Source organism: Panthera onca, chromosome B4, assembly GCF_046562875.1.
Source record: "Panthera onca isolate mPanOnc1 chromosome B4, mPanOnc1 haplotype 2, whole genome shotgun sequence".
In the NCBI taxonomy this organism is placed as follows: domain Eukaryota; kingdom Metazoa; phylum Chordata; class Mammalia; order Carnivora; family Felidae; genus Panthera; species Panthera onca.
Genome location: NC_138345.1, coordinates 100,872,863 through 100,893,278, shown reverse-complemented (window position 1 = coordinate 100,893,278; position 20,416 = coordinate 100,872,863). Strand labels below are relative to the sequence as shown.

Here is a 20,416-nt window from a genome sequence, read left to right as displayed (position 1 = left end):
GTCACCTAAATCTTTCTTCACTACTTCATTGTTTACCAATGTGAATAAAGGCCACTCCAAAAAGTGATAACCTTCAATCCATTTCAAGATCCAAAGTAGGAGGAAAGATCATGCAGCAGGGACTCCAGGCATAAGCATCTTGAAATCTGGAGAATCTGGTGCCAGGAGAGAAGGCCATCGAGATAGACAGAGGTTTACTGGAAAACATGTGCCGTGCCCTGGTGGGAGTCTGGGCTCATCTCAAAGCCCAGGGAGCTAATGGTGTGTTTTATGCAAAAGAAAGAAATGCGCAGTGTTGCTTTGAAGACATGATCACACAGCACATACACAGATTTATTGATAGTAATAAAAGTTTCACACATCATTTTCTATTTATACTCTTTGCAATGCACTCTGATTTTTCAAAATTATACTTTAGTGTATTTCATTTTAAAATGTCATTTTTAACATATTGCCTTTACAACACACTAGGCAAAAAAGCCCCATTTGGAAAAAACTCTATACTACATGTCACGAATGGAAGCAGGGAAAATGGCTTAGAAGCCACTTTTCTCCACCTCTCAATGACCTAGCACAGGGAGTTCACACAGAGTTTTAAGCACATAGGTTATTTACTCCAAATGCAAAACCCTTTTAATGTTCACCATCAACTCCAGTAAATTTTATACAATTTTTCCTATTCAATAGAGACTTGGAAAGATAACTTACTTTTAATAAATTTAATATTAATATTTAATAAAAATATTTAATAAAATAGCTGAGCCAGAATTCAAATTCAACCCTGTCAGTCTCCAATGAACTTGAGCTTTCTTCCACACTAAGCTTTCTACCACTGTAATTTAGACATTCATTTAAAAGAAATTTTTTTAGGGGTACCTGGGTGGCTCAGTTGGTTAAGCATTCGACGTCAGCTCAGGTCATGATCTCCTGGTTTGTGAGTTCAAGCCCCACGTTGGGCTCTGTGCTGACAGCTCAGAGCCTGGAGCCTGCTTTGGATTCTGTGTCTCCCTCTCTCTCTGCCCCTACCCTGCTCGTGCTCTGTCTCGCTCTGTCTCTCAAAAATAAATAAACGGTAAAAAAATTTTTTTTAAATGTAATGCTCATTTACTTTGAGACAGAGACAGAGACAGAGACAGAGACAGAGACAGAGACAGAGAGAGAGAGAGAGAGAAAAGCATGAATGGGGGAGGGGCAGAGAGAAGGAGACAGAGAACTGAAGCAGACTCCAGGCTCCAGACTATCAGCGCAGAGCCTGATGCGGGGCTCAAACTCACAAACTGCAAGATCATGACCTGAGCTAAAATCAGATGCTAACCCACTGGGCCACCCAGGCACTTCCATGCAATTTAGACATTCTGACTAAGACATTTCCAGCCTCTGACTCAAGCTCTCTGCATGACTGACAGATAGCCAGGACACAGCGCCTGGCACAAAATAAGTGCTCAATAAATATCTGGTTGAATGTAAAGATGAAATTGTGTAGTTTGAAGGGAAAGACAGAAATAGTATGCAAAATCCACTCGTTCTGTATAAAGTCTAAGTTCACAAAGTTTAAATGCTTCCAAATTAATTCTCAAATATCCAATGTACTTTTATATGCTGGCACATTGACATATAGAATGACTGATGCGGCCACAAGCCAAATACTGGCAGTCTCCAGAAGTTAGAAGAGACAAGGAATGGATTTCTCCTACAGTTTCAGAAGGGAGCACAGAACTGCTGATACCTTCATTTTGGCCTTGTCATACTGATTGTAGACTTCTGGCCTCCAGAACTGTGTGAGCTTAAATTTCTTTTGCTTTAAGCCACCAAGTTTGTGATAATTTGTAACAGCAACCAGAGGTAATTAAAACAATTTTCTACTCGATAGAGCAGTAGACATAAAGAAACTTTAGCAAGGCTAAGGATGAGCTGGGATCCGTGAGCAGGCACGTTTCCAGGCTTTGCCCTCTGAGTTTTGATTTGTTAAGACTTTGGGGAAGGAAGGTAAAACATGCAGTTTGGTTAGTTGCCTCCTGTCACTGCAATGCTAACCCACCCACTTCCCTTTTCCATTTCAAGTTACTTTGTGTTGTGGGATAGAGAGAGGCAGAGGGGATAGTAATTTTGTTTCACTCATCCCTTTCTTTTTGTGCTGAGTGGTCTGTGGTTAGATGCAAGGAGTCAGTTTATTAATTAAGCAGTAAGTATAATAATTGAAAGTTTTTCAGTCAAGTAAAACTGGGTTAGCATCCTACTTATGCAACTTATACAAGGTAAAAAATTTGCAAAGTTTTTACTCTCCTGAAGCCTCTGCTTCCTTATCCATGAAATGGGATTAAAAATATTTTCCACATAATATACAAAGATTAAAGATATTTATAAAGAGCCGAGTTCCATACTAGGCATCCGTGTATGTGTATATGTGTATATATCTACATATACGTGGATATATCTAATATATATATTATATTATATCCATAATAGAAATGCTTTATGTAAACATATATATTCTATAACAGAATCTATGTGTGTATGTGTGATTAGACAGATGTATACGTATAGTGTATATATATATACATATATATAGGTATGGATATAGATATGGAAAATCCATTAGTATTTTATCAGATAAAAAATTATTTTTTCTTTAAAATTCTACTATTCTAACTGGCTTGGTAATTAGAGAATAATAAATATTGTTTAATATTTTTTACAAATATAAAATTATAAATATGACCGCAGTATTTGTTGAGCTGAAGATACATTGTGGGGGTTTTAATGAGTTCTTACTTTTCAGTTTGTTTCAGAAGACAAAAAAAAAACAAAGAATCTTACTATGAGGTTATAAAATTTTTCTAAACTTAAATAACGCATACTTCTATATAGGACTAAAGTTACTTATAACAACTAATTATTTGCCAAATGCATAATGTTACCACAAATCTATACACTCTTATTTAGCTCACATACCCACACCCTCTCCCAAACTAACCAAAGTTTATACTCCTTCCATACATAGGAAAAATAAGTATGGTATTAAAGAAAAATAATGTATATTATAAGCTTGGGGGGGAGGGAAGAAAGAGGGACCAAAATATTAAAGAAGGAAGAGAGAGAGAGAGAGGAGGAAGACAAAGAGGAAGAATAGAAAGAGGAGGAGGAGGGGTGGAGGGGTTGAAAATCCAAAGACTTGAATTCTTCTGTTAAGCTTATTTATTAGTAAGTTTAAGCATTTTGGTTTTGACTCAGATAAACATGAGACCAAACACTGGTTCTTCTCCAGGTAGGCTCAGTGAGACCCCATTCCTTTGTCGGTTTGCTAAAATACTAAGTAAAAACTGCAAGCCAATCATCTAGCATAGCACCCAATATACATGACTGATATTTAATCTTTCATGTCGATCAGTAAGTGATGCTGATATTGCTGAATGCTGTACAATTTGGTTTCTATGATATGATTTCACAAAATGTTTTGCTAGGTTTGAAACATGGCTAACACAATCAATTGGGCAATATGATTTTTCAGAGGCATTCCATGTATTTTTGTCTGTGTCTATCCACATCTGTCAGTTTAACTGACTTTATATTAAAATCATTTAAATATAATTAATAAAGCAGCTACTTTGGGTGTATCTACTAACTTTCCAATAATTTATCTCATTCAAAATAAACTTTTCAAATGATTATACTGAGATCAGATGAATAAGATTCTCCCTAATTCATTTCCTTTTTCTCTTTTTATAGAAGTAATTTTTAGAGCATCATTTAATCTAATAGGTTTTAACAGATTTAAAAAGAGTTCTTATTTAAAATGGTCTCATATCTTAGTATATTATTTGCCTAACTACCAGTTTTTAAAATTATTCCAAAGTTGGGGTGCCTGGATGGCTCAGTCGGTTAAGTGTCCAACTTCAGCTGGGGTCATGATCTCACACTCTGTGAGTTCGAGTCCTGCGTTGGGCTCTGTGCTGACAGCTCAGAGCCTGGAGCCTGCTTCAGATTCTGTGTCTTCCCCTCCCTCTGCCCCTCCCCTGCTCATGCTCTGTCTCTCTCTGTCTCAAAAATAAATAAAAACACTAAAAAACCCTTTAAAATTAAAAAAATAAAATTGTTCCACTGTTAGGTATTTTACCACTGATTACAATAAGTGATAATTTAAAATTTTTTTTTTGAGAGAGAGAGAGAGTGAGAAAGGGAGGGGCAGAGAGAGAAGGAGACACAGAATCTGAAGCAGGTTTCAGGTTCTGAGCTGTCAGCACAGAGCTCGACACAGGGCTCGAACCCACGAACGGTGAGATCATGACCTGAACCGAAGTCCAATGCTTAACTGACTGACACATCCAGATGCCCCTGTAAGTGGTAATATTCTAATAAATTTCAAGAAGGGGATTGAAAAACATGGAGGGGAAAGTCCTTTTAAAAAAGACCAGATTATTGAAGGTAATAAAAACTAAATTTATGAAAGGATTGTTACAAAATATGCTTTCTAACACTAGGTATGATTGTACTTTGTGTTTACTGGGATATTGGCCTAGAGGTAGGAAACAATTAACAGCAATTAAGTTAAAGATATCAGGATAAAGAACATGCTAAATGTTTAAGAAAGTGGTTGATATTCAAATATATAGTTGAAATATTAACTATAGTTCACAATGGTTATTATACATACATATATAAAGCTTACTAATTTTCCTCAAATAAAATAAAAAACATATATTCTCTCCAAAAAGAAAGAAAAACAAATTATACAGAATCCAGAATCCAATTCGGAATTGTTACTTTATTTAAAAAGAATTCTTTGTAAAAAATAAATGGGGTGCCTGGGTAGTTCAGTTGGTTGAGGGTCTGACGCTTGATTTCAGCTCATGTCATGATCCCAGAGTCATGGGATAGAGCTCCAGTTGGGCTCTGTGCTGGGCTGGAGGCTGTGTTAAGATTCTCTCTCCCTCTGCCCTCTCCCCTGCTCACACACTCTAAATAAATAAATAAATAAATAAATAAATAAATAAATAAATAAATCTTTGCAGTTACTTACTTTATTTCAATTCCTTTGTTTTTTAAAGTTTATTTCTTTTTGAGAGAGAAAGAGGGAGCATGCATATGAGTGGAGGAGGGGCAGAGAGAGAGAGGAAGAGAGAGAATCCCACACAGGCTCTGCACTCTCAGCACAGAGCCTGATGTGGGGCTCAATCCCACGAACTGGGAGATCATGACCTGAGCTGAAATCAAGATTTGGATGCCTCACCAACTGAGCTACCCAGGAACCCCACTTTGTTCCAATTTCTATTTGTCCTACTAACAGCACAAACCAATTTAAATATTGATATTCATGAGAACATTTAAAATGTGTATTCCATAATATAAAGTGAATACAGAAAAGCATTCTTGTATTTTCAACATTTATTTAATTTCCTTAATATTTATTTATTTTGGGGCAAGAGCAAGCAGGGGAGGGGCAGAGAGAAGGGGACAGAGGATCCGAAGCAGGCTCCACGCCAACAGGCTGACAGCAGTGAACCTGATGAGCAACTGGAAGTCATGAGCTGCAAGATTAGGACCTGGGAGCTGAAGTCGGATGCTCAACAGCCTAAGCCATGCAGGTGCCCCAACATTTACTTAATTTAATGGCAGACCAGACAACTCCCATAAAAATATAATTCTCATGCTATTACCGTTTTTCTTTTAAAATGGATTTAATATAATTTAGGAAATATCTTTCTCACCTTACTATGAATATACTTTTAAAAAGCTATAAAGAGGGGCACCTGGGTGGCGCAGTCGGTTAAGCGTCCGACTTCAGCCAGGTCACGATCTCGCGGTCCGTGAGTTCGAGCCCCGCGTCAGGCTCTGGGCTGATGGCTCGGAGCCTGGAGCCTGTTTCCGATTCTGTGTCTCCCTCTCTCTCTGCCCCTCCCCGGTTCATGCTCTGTCTCTCTCTGTCCCAAAAATAAATAAAAAAAAAAAAGTTGAAAAAAAAAAATAAAAAATAAAAAGCTATAAAGAGCTAAACCCCAAATATACCTCTAAAACACTGAACAGGAGCCATGGTGTTTGCTGTTTTTAAATCAATCTAGCAAGTCAGAGTTCTATTGGTCTAATTTCCTCAATGCAGAAATGACCAGAGACTGAGCATTCACTGGATATTTTTCTCGGTCACAGAGTCACAATTGAATTCCAGTGACTACTGTCCTTTCAGTGTAACACCCCTCCTTTCAATCCTTCAAGTCCTTCGTTTGAACTTTAAATGCTAGTACACAGAGCAACTTATAGAGACACATTCAGTTTTAAAAATCATCAGGATATTGTAATAACTTAAGTATACATTTCTTAACACTGGTAGTTTATTCTTTTGTTCCAAAGTGTGAGCCTATATGAAAATAATGAAATTAAATAGAAAACCTCAAAGTAGAAATTTCCATTTAGCATTTCGTTAGAGATCAGAGCTATATTTGTAGTAAAGCATTTGTCTTCATTAAGCTATCTTTTTCCAGCCATTCCAGAAGATGAACAGTTTCAAAAATGGCAGGGGATCATGTGAATGGACTAACTTAGCAATATTCCACTCCTCTGAGTCATAGTGCGAGAATCCTGCAGTGTGCCATTTATAAGATTTTATTAAACCTTTAAAAGCATTCCAATATTTTATCTCTTCCCTATTTGGTTAGAAACCTCATCTTTCTATCTTACCTAAATAGGTCCTTTATGAGAGAACCAATTACAAGCAGTGGCTAAAATAATTAAAACTTTAAAGGACAGAATACTGATAAAAGCACCAAATATGTTTACTAGGAAGAATAGTTTCACTGTACAGATGAGTGTAAACTCTTGAAATGGAATAAAGATGCCAATAAAATCCATCATGTTATTATTCTGGAAGTCACAACGTTGTGGGACTTGGAACTGGAGAGTTAAGGGAGAATGAACCTATTTTTTGTTTTTTTGTTTTTTTTTTTTTATCTTCTAGGAACAAAAAGGGGTAAGAGGCACAGGGATAAACATTCCCCAAATCACCATCTCAGAAAATTTTAAACAACATGGTATGTTCAAAGGAAGATGGAAAGTTGTGGCTGAAAACAATGGAGCTCTTACCGTGAGATAATGGGAGGAGCCAGCAAAAAGGAAGGACAGGCTGTGAAGCACATTTGTCACATCCTCAGCTATACCGTACAATCAGAATTTTGGCTTACTTCACATAAACACAGTTTCTAATCCCTCTACTGCATTTGTGAAGATCCTTAAATGTAACGGTCTATTTTAAACTAAAGGAAAATTTGTCTTCAAAACAACTTTTCCCCAACGTGTCTTACATTTTTGTCTAAGAACCTAGCACTTGTGCCTCAGCATTTCAAATACATGTTGGGCATTTTTCTGCTATTTTTAATCTGCTAGGCATTCTGGACATTCCTAGTATTTATAGTTTACTAATTTATTTCCTCGCGTAATCTCACCAAAGTGTGGCATGCAGCATATATTTTGAATTCTGAAACCACCCACCTAGAAATTACTCAACAGGTGCTATCCATATCAGTAACTTCATCTTTGGATAAGGTTAAATATAGTGTTGAATAAGCTCCTTCAAACTGAGTTCTGTTTTTCAGGATGAGTTTAGTCTCAGCTCATTAAGGAAGATAACTATGACTTTGAGACTTAGAATAAACATGAATCAAAATCTTCCAAAAATTACACTAATAAATTGGTGCATTGACTAGTTCATATTTCTCTTAAACATATTCTTTGGCCCACTTGAAAGAATTACTGTTTTCTTCATCTATTTCAAGACAACATACGTGAGTTTTTCTATAAGGTATTATAATTAGAGAATCCCATGGAAAAGTGCACATTATTATTCTCTAATACTCTGCAGTTATGTTATTGATGAATTCCTTCAATTTCTTTTTTTTTTTAATTTTTTTAACGTTTATTTATTTTTCAGACAGAGACACAGCATGAATGGGGGAGGGGCAGAGAGAGAGGGAAACACAGAATTTGAAGCAGGCTCCAGGCTCTGAGCCATCAGCCCAGAGCCTGACGCGGGGCTCGAACCCGCGGACCGCGAGATCGTGACCTGAGCCGAAGTCGGACGCTTAACCGACTGAGCCACCCAGGCGCCCCTCAATTTCTGTTTAATCCATTTTCAGGTACCTTCATTTCATGCAATCATATCCCCTTGTGACATGACACAAAGGAAAATGTACCCTCATTCTTTTCCAACATTAAATCTTCTACCCAGGGGGCGCCTGGGTGGCTCAATCAGTTAAGCATCGAACTTTGGCTTAGGTCATGATCTGGAGGTTCACAGGTTCGAGCCCCGTGTCGGGCTCTGTGCTGACAGCTTAGAGCCTGAAGCCTGCTTCAGATTCTGTCTCCCTCTCTCTCTTCCCCTCCCCTGCTAGCACTCTGTCTCTCTCTCTCAAAAATACATAAACATTAAAAAAATTTAATCTTCTACACAGACTTCAAATTTATTCCTTTGCCACTTGTTTTAGGATTTGGCATCATCTTTTGTCTCCCCAGTCCCCTGGATTCTTCTCTCTCCTTACTGCTTCCTCCTCCTCTGACTATTTCCCCCCTTCCAAAAGCTCCCCTCACCCTTCCTTCCTCTCAAACTATAGATATATTTTTGGTTTTCTCTTCAACAGGAAATTCCTAGAAAGATTATCCAAATCTCAATAGACAGGGGCACCTCTCTTACTCCTTAATTAACACATGGTCACCCTATAGAAGACATTTGCATCAAGGTCATTAATGCCTGCCTAATTGCTAGAACCAACTTCTTTGTTGAGGTACACCACCAACTAGTTGGCTAAGTAGCATTTGACAACATCCACCACATTCTGCTCATCTTACTTTGCCCCATCTCACTGGGTTAGTCCAAGTACTCTAGTTGAAGCTACTCTAGCTACCCTAAGGATCAATAATCCCCATCTGTGGATCCATCCTCTTAAAGATGGGCTCACTCTCTCACTACTCTTCCCTATTTCTGATTCCTACACCTTTGCTCATCACATACATATTGATACTCCCCAGCGTGAGAACCTCAAATCTCTCCCCTCCTGACTTTATACAGGCCTTCTGTTGAAATCTCATCCTTTTTCCATGACTTCAATCATTACCTGTGCACTAGCTATATTCTACCTAACACCTTATTGTGACCTTCAGGAAACACATGCCTAATCGCCTGAAGTCACCTCCTACTTGATGTTCCAATGGATAGGTCAAACTTTACTTTCAGAGTATGAATTTGTCATCTTCCCCCTTCTACCTTTAGTCTGTTTTCTCCCTCTGTAGTAATCACGTCTAATCGTAACTTCTCAGGAGAAACTGTGGGAACATTCATACTCCCTATATTCGCCATCTCCCACATCCAAATGAAGATTTAACACATATTCTACAATTCCCAGAAAGCATCTAGGATGATTTTTTTTTTAAATATTTACATCAGATCATGCCACAGCCAGCTTTAAAAGTCCTCAAAAGGCTCCTCAACCAACCCCATACTTTAGCCCTGTGTGATCAGACTTCCATCGTCCCATACAAACACCTCACTGCACTCAAGCCACAGTGGACTCCCGTCACAGTACTTCTGTTCTTACCTATGCAACACTGTTGCTATTATTTATTTCAATATTTGCTCCTTTGATCCTCAAGGGTCCCTCAATCTGGTAGCTCAGGTGCTCAGCAAATATTGGCTAAATATGAATTACCTGACTACTATTCATCAAAATATTCATCAATATATTGTAGATTCATACCACAAGAAACTCTGTATTCTTAAAGGTTTAAAACAATCCAATAAAAGTTATCAAATTTTAAATTTAAATAATTTGTGACTACAAACAGGAGCATACCTAGTTTTTACTTTTCCTTTCCTTACTCCACACAAACAGCAAGCACCATAAAAAATCAGATATTCAAAAGGATGTGGTCAAAGCAGTTTTGTGAGTAAGGATAGCACTCACTGTTATTAATGTTTCACCTCTTGGTTGTTAAGCAATAAAGAAACAGGCAACATCCTGTTTGGAATAGATATATGCAATTTATAAGAACTTCATAAGCCTAGTCATACTCTGTCATAATTCTCTTTCCCCTAATTTCTTGTCTCAGTTAAAGTCTGGATTTTTATCCATTAATAATATAGTGCCAATGCCAATTCTTAGGAATAGAGGCAAAAGTAATTCAACTAAAAAGCTCTATTTTTGTTATATGCATTATTCTGAATCAACACATGGAGGGCATGTCAACTTCAGATTCAAAATTCAACCACATCAGAAAAAAATGAGGATACAAGTCATTCTTAACTCAAAATCCAAAGTGCTTCCAACTAATACTGTTTGGCTGGAAAAACTACCTTTTTCATAGCATCTACATCCCTCAGGCTTTGGTTTTTCTGGTGTGTGTGTGTGTGTGTGTGTGTGTGTGTGTGTGTGTTAATCAAAAGCAGAAATATCAACACGACATGTATACTAGATGTTACATGACATCTGGGGGCTAATAAGGATTAGGAAGTAATAAAAAAATTAACAGAGTCTAATACTCATGAGAATGTTTTCACAGATTTGTAGAATCTTCGGTACAGATGTTTCAGATAAATATATAAGGACTATATTCCTATCCATAGTTATGAACTTCGTAGTTTTTTTGTTTGTTTGTTTGTTTTGTTTTTTCTGTCATGAAATATTAGCTTGGCTGTTTATTGGATTCTCTGTAATCAGAATCAAACTGGAATGACAACAGAGAAGACCTATTTTACTATCCAACACCTCCTTATAATTGAAATAATGAAAGTAAACCCAAGGGTTGAGTTTAAGAAACATAAAATATGATATTCAGAGACTATACAGATTTTTAATATAAAGCTCTAAAAAACTTTTAACATGTGTTAATTCATGAATATGTCTTAACAAAGTTTATAGCAGCACTATTATATTTCCATATCAGTTTTGGTAGTAAAGAATATCCATAATTATAGGTCATTATCATATCCTAATTAGGGTTCATTATACAGATGAAAAAGCTGAAACTCAGAGAGGTTACATCATTTTCCAATATCACACAGCTATTATTTTAGCAGGGTCTGAAGGTATTATAATTGCTTTCAGTAAAATTATAATTAATTTCCATAGTGCCATGCTTGTGCCCAGAATAATTAGATCAAGAAGTCCCCTTAAAACTGAATTATTTTACAGAAAATTGTTTTTTACCCAGATTTTTTTTCACAACAGTTATGCAGGGTTTATGTATTGTAATAGTGCCTTTGAGTGTTTATTAATCACATACACACACACACAGACACACAGACACACACACACACACACACACACACACACACACACACACATACACACGACATGCTACTTAATCACTCTTTAAGAATAAATTCCTTTTATTATTTTGGATTTCAGTTTTCTGACATTAAGTAAAGCAAGTCAGCACATCAAAAGAGTTCTTTTTTTTCATTCTCCAATCCCTGATAATTGAGAAGTCATTACATTCACTTAAAATGTCTATTTTGTGCTAGAGTTTTGAAGGAAGCCTCATCTGATGGATTTTGGCTATCACTCCTGATTATATCTGCTGATATAACTTTAATGAAGGCATTTGTATTTCAGGTTGTCCTAGAAACTTCAGTTGTGGCTATTTAATAAATAGAGGGGTAAGTTTTTACCTCAGCAGTTTATCAATCTATTTTTGTATTATAAAACTTTAAACTTTACCAGTTGGTAAAGATAAAAAGAGAGATGGGAAAGGCACAGACCTCTAGATCAACAGCTTTCTGAAAAAGGCTATGAATCATATCTCATGATCAGTCACTGTTCAGAAAACGTCCAGCAGCATGCCTTTGGAGCTATTTCCAAAAGTGCTGAAGAGTCTGTGTGTTTACACTGGACTTTGTTATGAACAAGGAAAATACTATTTATGTATTTTTCAGATGCACATGGCCAGCTCTGTTCTTCAAACCAGTTGTTCAGACAAAAAGGCTCCACTTAAAATTGGAAATGGGATTTACTGCCAGCAAAACCAGTATTAAATTATTCAGCCATCAGAACAACAACAACAACAACAAAAAGTCAAGGATCTGATAAAACACCTGGAGACATGTTATTCAGGAGTCATACATATTCAGCTGTGCTGATGCTATCATTTGCCCATAAACTGCACCCAAAGAAATACATATGATAGAATGTGATCGAATGGTTTCTTAAGCAGGAAGGCATGCAAAAGAAATTTCTAGTCCATTTACAAATGCAGTGTAATCAAAAGTGAAGGTAAGCATTATATTTTAAAATAAATTTGATTCTTACCATCTGAGATTGACTCCTAGGACATCCATTGATATCTTCAACTTTTTCATTTGCTAAAGCCAAGAAATAAAATAAAAGAGAGAAAAAAAGAATGACATGCTTAAGCAATGAAGTGAAACACAAAAAAAAAGGAGACTAAGAAAACACAAAAACCAAAACCAAAACAAAAACAAGCACAATGCTGCTGCTACATTCACTCTGTCTCCCCAGCCGCGTACAAGAGGACACACTTGTTAGCCGCCGCCAATTCCATATGCAAAAATCAGGCAAAAAAAAAAAAAGTGAGTGAGAAGGAAGTTGCTGCTAATTCTTTAGCCTGTGCCAAATGACTGCTGACATGAAACCTTTCACAATTGTCCCTGCTGGATCAGGATACAGTTTCAAGGAATCTCAGAGTGTATGAGTTGCCCTAGCTAACAAAATGCACACATGGGAGACATATGGTTTAATGAAGCGTTCATTTCTGACAATCCAGTGTATGTAAAGACACAGTTCTAGCCATTTAAAAGTATAGCCAAACTGCTTTTTTTCAAACATTCTCACATAAACATTTTTAATTAAATCACGGGAGAGCTACATTAATCTCAGAGACACAGGGACTAAGTTCATATGCATTCAACTTAAATTGTGTTTGACCAAGGCGGGTGGGGGGGGGGGGAGACTTTCATGGTTTTTCCCAGAGGGCAGGTCTTACCAATGATCTGGATGATTTCGGCTAGCAGCACTCCATCTGCAATGTCTTGTTGCAAATCCTTGATCAGCCGCTTATGGCCTGATTTTGCTAGGTAGTGGTTGGCCCAGTCAGTGTAAATCTGTTGAACAGAGGGAGAGAAGAAGGGAGATGGTGTGAGAGAAAATAGAGACAATAAAAATGCTTAAGACAAATGTTGGATTCAAAGGGAAGCTATTCTGGATCACATTCCAGTTTAAGAAGTCATAGCTCAAAAGGAAATAGTTGTAAAATAATTTTATACAGCTCTCTCTCCCACTTATCTCTTGTTTCAAAGGAGGATGAGTCACTCTCTTTCAAAACCAGGGACTAGTCACTTGTGACACAGCAAAACTCCCTTCCCCAATGACTACCCAGGAAACTCCTGTTTGCAAGTCAGTTGGGTTTTCACTCTTTTGCCTGCTTCTGTCCTATCGAACCTAATCCTGCCTGTCCTTGTAAAAGGAAACCACCTGTACTGATTTATACAGGAACCTATTATAAAAATTTCTGTTTCTCTAACACCTTATTAGATTTGTCATGTGAGATACTGCATGTGACAATATTTTGGCATCGTGTTATAAAATAATTGCAAATGCCAAAGTTATTTTATTTGGACTGCCATCTCCCATTTAAGCCTCTTGAAATGTGTTTATGTACGAAAATAGAGGAAGCAAATATAGTTATTACAGAGAAATCACAACATAGAGTGTAGGAGTGGATTATAAATCTCAAGATTGTCAATCTGTCATAAAGTAGAAGTGACTGAAAGTAAATTACGATATGAAGAAAAGATGGAATTGTTCAAAAATTGTCACAAAAATAAAAATCTACTAATTTTTCAAATGTTATGGGACACCCCTAAGGTAATGTAATCTAAGTATAAGGAAATAAATAAGCATTAAGATGTTTCAATTTTACAGCGGCTCTTTCAGATACATTAGTCAAGTTTATTACAAGGCAAACCATGGTATGTAATATGTAACAGAAGAACACAGTGTCTGGAATGATAACAGAGGAGGGGAATTGATTGAGAAATATACATATAAAAGTGTGTTAGAGAAGCACTGGAATTAGAACAGGGAACATAATGAAACCTGGGTATAAGAAGGGAAGGGAAGGGCCTTCCCCACAGAGAATACCAGTACAGAAGGGCAGAGTGGCAAAGGAATCAGGCACAGTTGGAAAATCTGTAATTAAGGCAGCAAGCCTTAATGAGGACAATTAGACTGAAGAGGTAACTTGCATCTTTCAGAAGGCCAAGAAAATTGGAAAAAAATACTACTTTTTGCTTCTAACAAAACCAATATACGTGTTTTCATAAAAATAAAACAAAATAAGTCAGAAGTGTAGAAACTAAGAAGTAAAAGTTTCCTCACAACTTTTCAATAATTTTTCCACTTTTCAATAATTTGGTATGAATAGGTCTAGAATTTTGTTTTATGCTTACACACTGGACCACATGACACCGTATTACACACACATATATACACACATGATAGGATTTTTAACCAAAAATGTCTCAAATTTCACTTATCGTTCTGCACTTTTCAACTTTCTATGTGACAGTATTTTAGTAACACTGCTATAACCATTTTACATACATATGTCTCGCTATTTTTTAGATATTTTTTAAACGCTTATTTATTTTTGAGAAAGAGAGTGGGGAAGGGACGGGGGGGAGGGGAGAAAATCCCAAGCAGGCTCTATGCTGGCAGTGCAGAATCTGACAGGGGGCTTGAACCCATGAACCATGACATCATGACCTGAGGCAAAGTCAGATGCTTAACTGATGGAGCCACCCAGGTACCCCAATGTCTCACTATTTTTGATATTATATTGTACATACCAATACCCCTGTTGAAAGATATTTAATTTGCTTAAATCTGTCTCTATTACATATAAAGTTATAAGAGAGAGCCTTAAAAATGTATCTTTCACACTTTCATGCTCCTATTTTCATAGGACCCAAACCTAAGTGGGGCTGTTAGGTTTTTTTTTTTTTTTTCTTAATGAATCCTAGGTACAAACATTCCAAAATACAGTATACAGTATAGTCAAAGAAAATGGTTATTTTAGAAAATATAAAGTAGAATCTTAATGCAACACAGTGTTAAGTTTCCTAAAAGAGTATAAATAATTGGAAGCATCCAGTTGCATAAGGAAAATAAATGAGACGGCAATGTTACACCTCCTTTCACCATATTCATAATCTTTATACCAAAGACATTAGTATAAGAAAATATACTTGCATAACTGCTCGATTAGAAGGCAAACACACAATTTCTAGATAGACACTTTTTTTTTTATTCAGGGGTCATTTTCCTCAAAATTTTATTCTACTTGTATTTACTATTTTGCAATAGGAAAATTTATTTTTACAAGGATGTATACTGTTGAAAATCTAAAACATTGAGGACCTTCCCCTGTACACACCAGGCAAATGATAACATTAATTGCTTGGCCTTCTACTAGAAATTTCAGGTTGAGCCAGACTTGATTTGTGCTCTTGTCTCCATCGGCAGTGAGTTACAAGGACCGGTTGGCTGACTTTAAAGGATCCCTCAAAGATGAAGAACATGAGTTCTGGAGTCAGTAGACCTGGCTTTGAGGCCCAGGAGACCTCTTACCACCCATGGGACCTTTGGACAAGTTTCTTATCCTCTCTAAACCTCAAATCCCTCATCTGCAAAATAAGCATAATATTAATACCTACATTGGAGGGTTATGGCAGGATTAAATAAGACAGCACTTGTAAAGTATCCACCACAGAATTAGCCCTGAAGAAATGTCTGCTATTATTATCATCATTATGGCATCTCGTTTTCTTTGCTATGATGGCTTTCCAACAAATATTTATTAAGGTTATTGTTTTGTAGAGGTTAAAGATTTTAGAGGATTGGCAGACCTGAAAAAATTGTGCTCCTTAGGGTGTCTGGGTGGCTCACTCGGTTAAGAGTCTGACTTCAGCCTAAGTCAAGATCTCACCGTTCCCTGAATTTAAGCCCTGTATCGGGCTCTGTGCTGACAGAGCCTGGAGCCTGTTTCAGATTCTGTGTTTTCCTCCCTTCCCCCCGCCCACCCCTACTCGTGCTCGCTCTCTCTCTCTCTCTCTCTCTCTCTTTCTCTATCTACTTCAAAAATAAACATTTAAAAAATTTTTTAAATGTGCTCCTTGCTAATTCTGCCACTACTTGTATCTCTGACACCTCCTGCCTTCTAATTCAATGTGGCCACAGATCTGTCTGCCATCTAAACTCAGAGGAAGGCACCTGGTTTAAGGCTGCCATGTTCTCATTCAGGTTTGCAATGCCTCCATTGTGACACCACCCCCATCAAACTCTAGGTTACATGCATTGTTTTATGATAGCATTACATTAGGCAAAAAAAAAAAAAAAAAAAAAACTTATTTAAATATACATAGAATGGGATATATTAGAAATGAAAACAAGAATACTTTCATTCTCCAAATGCATGTCAACAGTGCCTTAGCTTATATCCAACTTGCTCCTGGACTTAGGTAAGGAAACAGATGGGAAGCCAGCTGGTTGCCTTCAAGACTGACTGGAAAAGCCTCTGATTTAGCTCATAAAATGTTTTTCACTTGGTCCAGATTTCTTCCAGAGGAATCCCAAGCCTAAGTGCTTTGACTTGTATACCATGTATAATATGTGAAACATTGCTCAGACCATAATCTCTGACTTTAGTTGCAATCAGCAAAATCAATTCGGACTATATGAATAAACTAAAAATAAATCTCCATTTAAAAAAAGTCCTTATGCTTTACTTATCTTTCTTAAACATGTGTAAAAGATACTTGAGACCCTATAAGACCCTACTTGAGACCTTTCCTTTGGAAAGGATGTTATTATCTAGATGAAATATAAAACAATTACAAAGTAATTTATATCTTTAATATTACACATAAATTTATTTTTGCCTTTTAAAATTTTATATATGTAAATTGAAGAAATAAGTGGAAATATGAGATGTATCTTTAATGAGACAGTTTTCAAGCAGAGGACACATGGCATTTAAATATATGCAAAACGCATCAATAAATTTCCTGTACTACTCCAGTGAGAGAGGATACCAACAATCTCATCAACTGTCACAAGAGAATCTATTGTTCAAATAAATACAACAGAATGGCAAAATCATGTCCAGATTTTGGATCTGAACTCCAAAGTTGCCTTTGGTTCATTACCAGACACAGACACAAAATCACAATATTTAACCACTTAGCTTCACTTGAGATACAAAATGAGTGGTAATGTTTTTTGTAGGATTATGCTATAAAGTAACTATAGGTTTTTAGTGAACACACTGATATGATGGGGAACAATATCAAATTAATCATAAATTAATGTTCAGTCATCTAGGTCTGGCTGAAGCTTTAAATATAACTTATCTCTAAATATGTGGAGTCAATTTTCCTCACCTGTTTTAACTGCAATATTATAAATATAATGTTATCTGATATGGTAATTATATTTTAGAGATTCAGAAAATTAATGAGATTAGACTTAACAAAGGAATACTCAGTTCAGGTAAAATTATATATGTATTAATTCATTTACAGTAATTCATTACGATAAAATCAAAGATACCATGACATAATTTATATTTCATATTGATCTGCATGAATTTTAAGGCCTATTATGCAAGACTATGTACTCCTTGAGAAATATTCCATATTGCTGGAATTTCTGCTCCACTCTTAAAAGCCGTGTGAACATGGGTTGAATGTTTATTTTCTCTCAGTTCCAGAGTTTTTCTCTTCTGTAAAATGGCAACAAAAATATTACATACTAATGGGATTATTGTAAGGATTGAATGAATTTATAGTTTTGAAACACAGTCTTTCACTTAATAAGTACTTGTTAAATGTTAAATATTACTATTCACTATTACTATTTTAATGTAAACTACATTTATATTAATTATAATAAGTTTATATTAAATATAATGATTATGAACGATTATCATTTCAAATCCTTAAATCTTAGCTATTTGCCCAAATGTAGTTAACCTAAGGAAAACTTTTGCAAAATGTAATGATCTCTTAGCTTAGCCATTTGCTTTTATATTTCTTTTACAGTGTTTTTTTTTTTCTCATTATAAAACAATGGGTTCAAATAGAAGGCAATATATGTGACACCATATTGCTTCTGTCCAGTGAACTTGTCATAGTAAAACAACATTGGAAGATCTGATTTTCCACAGAGTCCTAAGCTTTTGTTTATAGTAATTTTTTTTTTACTACAGACAATATAACAAACAGCATCTGTATATCACAGCAAGCTGCCCCTGAACTTTAAAGCCAATATTTAATTTAGCATTTGATGAGTGTATTATAAATAACCTAACTGCAATATAAAAATAATTATGAGTACTTTTGTTATTCCATATACTACTCTGAGATATATAAATATTTCAAAGAGATACAATATTTTAATGAGTATTAAATGATCAAAGACATGAAAGAAGTAGTAGAAGAAAAACAGACTTCATTTAACCCCAGAGGTTGTTTTAATAGAAAGACGCAAATCTATAACCTGGTTAGAAAATATTATAAATGTAGTCACATGATTTTTACATACTAGCTGAGCTAGTTTTAACCCTGCACATATTTATACACATTAGTTTTTTTCCCAACATTCAAGCAGTAGTTATATATCCCTATAAAATACTACTCTCTGATGTGTTCAAATTATCAACTTTGAGAAATCATATAGGATTTTTTAAATCTTTAACAGATAGAAATTGGGTCGAAAACAAAGAAATTCAATGGCAATAACTAGCCTTCTATATCTTAGAAAGCAGTGTAAGACAAATTACATAAAGTTAACAAATAAATAGATCAGGGAAGTGTGACTGTGACATAAGTATTCTTCCCACAAAGATGAAAACTATCATGGTGCTATGATCATTAGTAACCATGCTTACCAACCTGAATCAGTCATTCCAGGGAGAAAAGATGCACAGGGGAAGGGGAAGAATCTGGAACTGAATGAACTTTTTCCTCAAGACTGAACTTTAAACCAGAAGTGACTGAATTATCTTGCATTTGGAGAAATAAATTTTCTACTACTGCACATAAAGAAAGGCTTGGGAGGTGGGCCTACATATTTATTATTTTTAAAAGTTGTAATTTTGCACATCTAAGTTTAGTACTCAAAAACTCATGAATGTATGCAATACTGGATAAAGAAGGCTGGAAAATTACAACATGGAATTAAGACATAAGACATGCTATTTTTAGTTTAAAAAGCCAATCACAGACTGAATCTTTCGTTGATGTTACAGAACTAACATGACCACCAGATCCACTGAGTCAAATTTCATGACCCTTACAGACCTAGAATTCTCAATACTGAGGACCACGTGGTATTAGTAGGAAGTGAACCCATTCAAAGCTTTTGGTAATGTTGAGATCATCATAATATATGTAACAGATTCACCAAGTAAATGGTTGAACTCAGCTGATTTATTTCTGTTTTTACATCAAGGTAAATGCTGGCTCTTTATGGAGTTTCTCAATCTCTGTATAATTGCACCAAAAGGAATAAAATATCTAAGAATAAATTTAACCAAGGAAGTGAAAGACTTATACTGTGAAAACTTTAAGACACTGATAAAATAAATTGAAAAAGACACAAAAATATGGAATGATATACCATGTTCATGGATTAGAAGAATTAGTATTATTAAAATGTCTGTACTCCCCAAACCAAACTACAGATTCAGTGAAATCTATATCAAAATCACAGGACTAAAACAAATATAGTTTAGTTCTAAACTAAAAAAGTATAGAACCACCAAATGCCTTGAGTAGCCAAAGCAATCTTGCAAAGGAATAACAAAGCTGGAGGTATCACAATTCCAGATTTCAAGATATACTATAAAACCATACTAATCAAAACAGTATGGTACTGGGACAAAATAAGACACATAGATCAATGGAACAGGATCCACTTCCCAGAAATAAACCCAGGTGTCTATGGTCAATTAACCTATGACAAAGGGGGCAAGAATATGAAATGGGGGAAAAGACAGTCTTCAATAAATGGTGCTGGGAAAAATGGACAGCTATCTCCAAAAGAATGAAACTGGACCAGCTTCTTACATCATACACAAAAATATACTCAAAATGGATTAAAGACCTAAGTGTGAGACCTGAAACCATAAAACTCCTGGAAGAAAATACAGGCAGTAGTCTCTGCCTTTGACACTGGCCTTAACAACATATTTATGGATATGTCTCCTCAGACAAGGGGAACAAAAGCAAAAATAAACTATTGGGATCACACCAAAATAAAAAGCTTCTGCATAGTGAAAAAAATCAACAAAATAAAAAGGCAACCTATTGAACAGGAGAAGACATTTTCAAATTAATTCTGATAAGTGGTTAATATCCAAA

General features: G+C 35.8%; 1 protein-coding gene across 5 annotated transcripts in view; it reads right to left on the bottom strand.

The window, feature by feature from the left end:
• Nucleotides 1–20,416, bottom strand: part of NAV3 (neuron navigator 3) — an 821,282-nt gene that overhangs the window by 239,028 nt on the left and 561,838 nt on the right. For all 5 annotated transcript variants that reach the window (XM_078449654.2, XM_060656893.3, XM_078449653.2 and 2 more), the window contains 2 exons: nucleotides 12,979–13,096; nucleotides 12,285–12,337 (listed from right to left, as the gene is read on the bottom strand). In XM_078449654.2, the coding sequence (XP_078305780.1) occupies nucleotides 12,285–12,337; nucleotides 12,979–13,096 (171 nt within the window). The remainder of the gene's footprint in view (nucleotides 1–12,284; nucleotides 12,338–12,978; nucleotides 13,097–20,416) is intronic.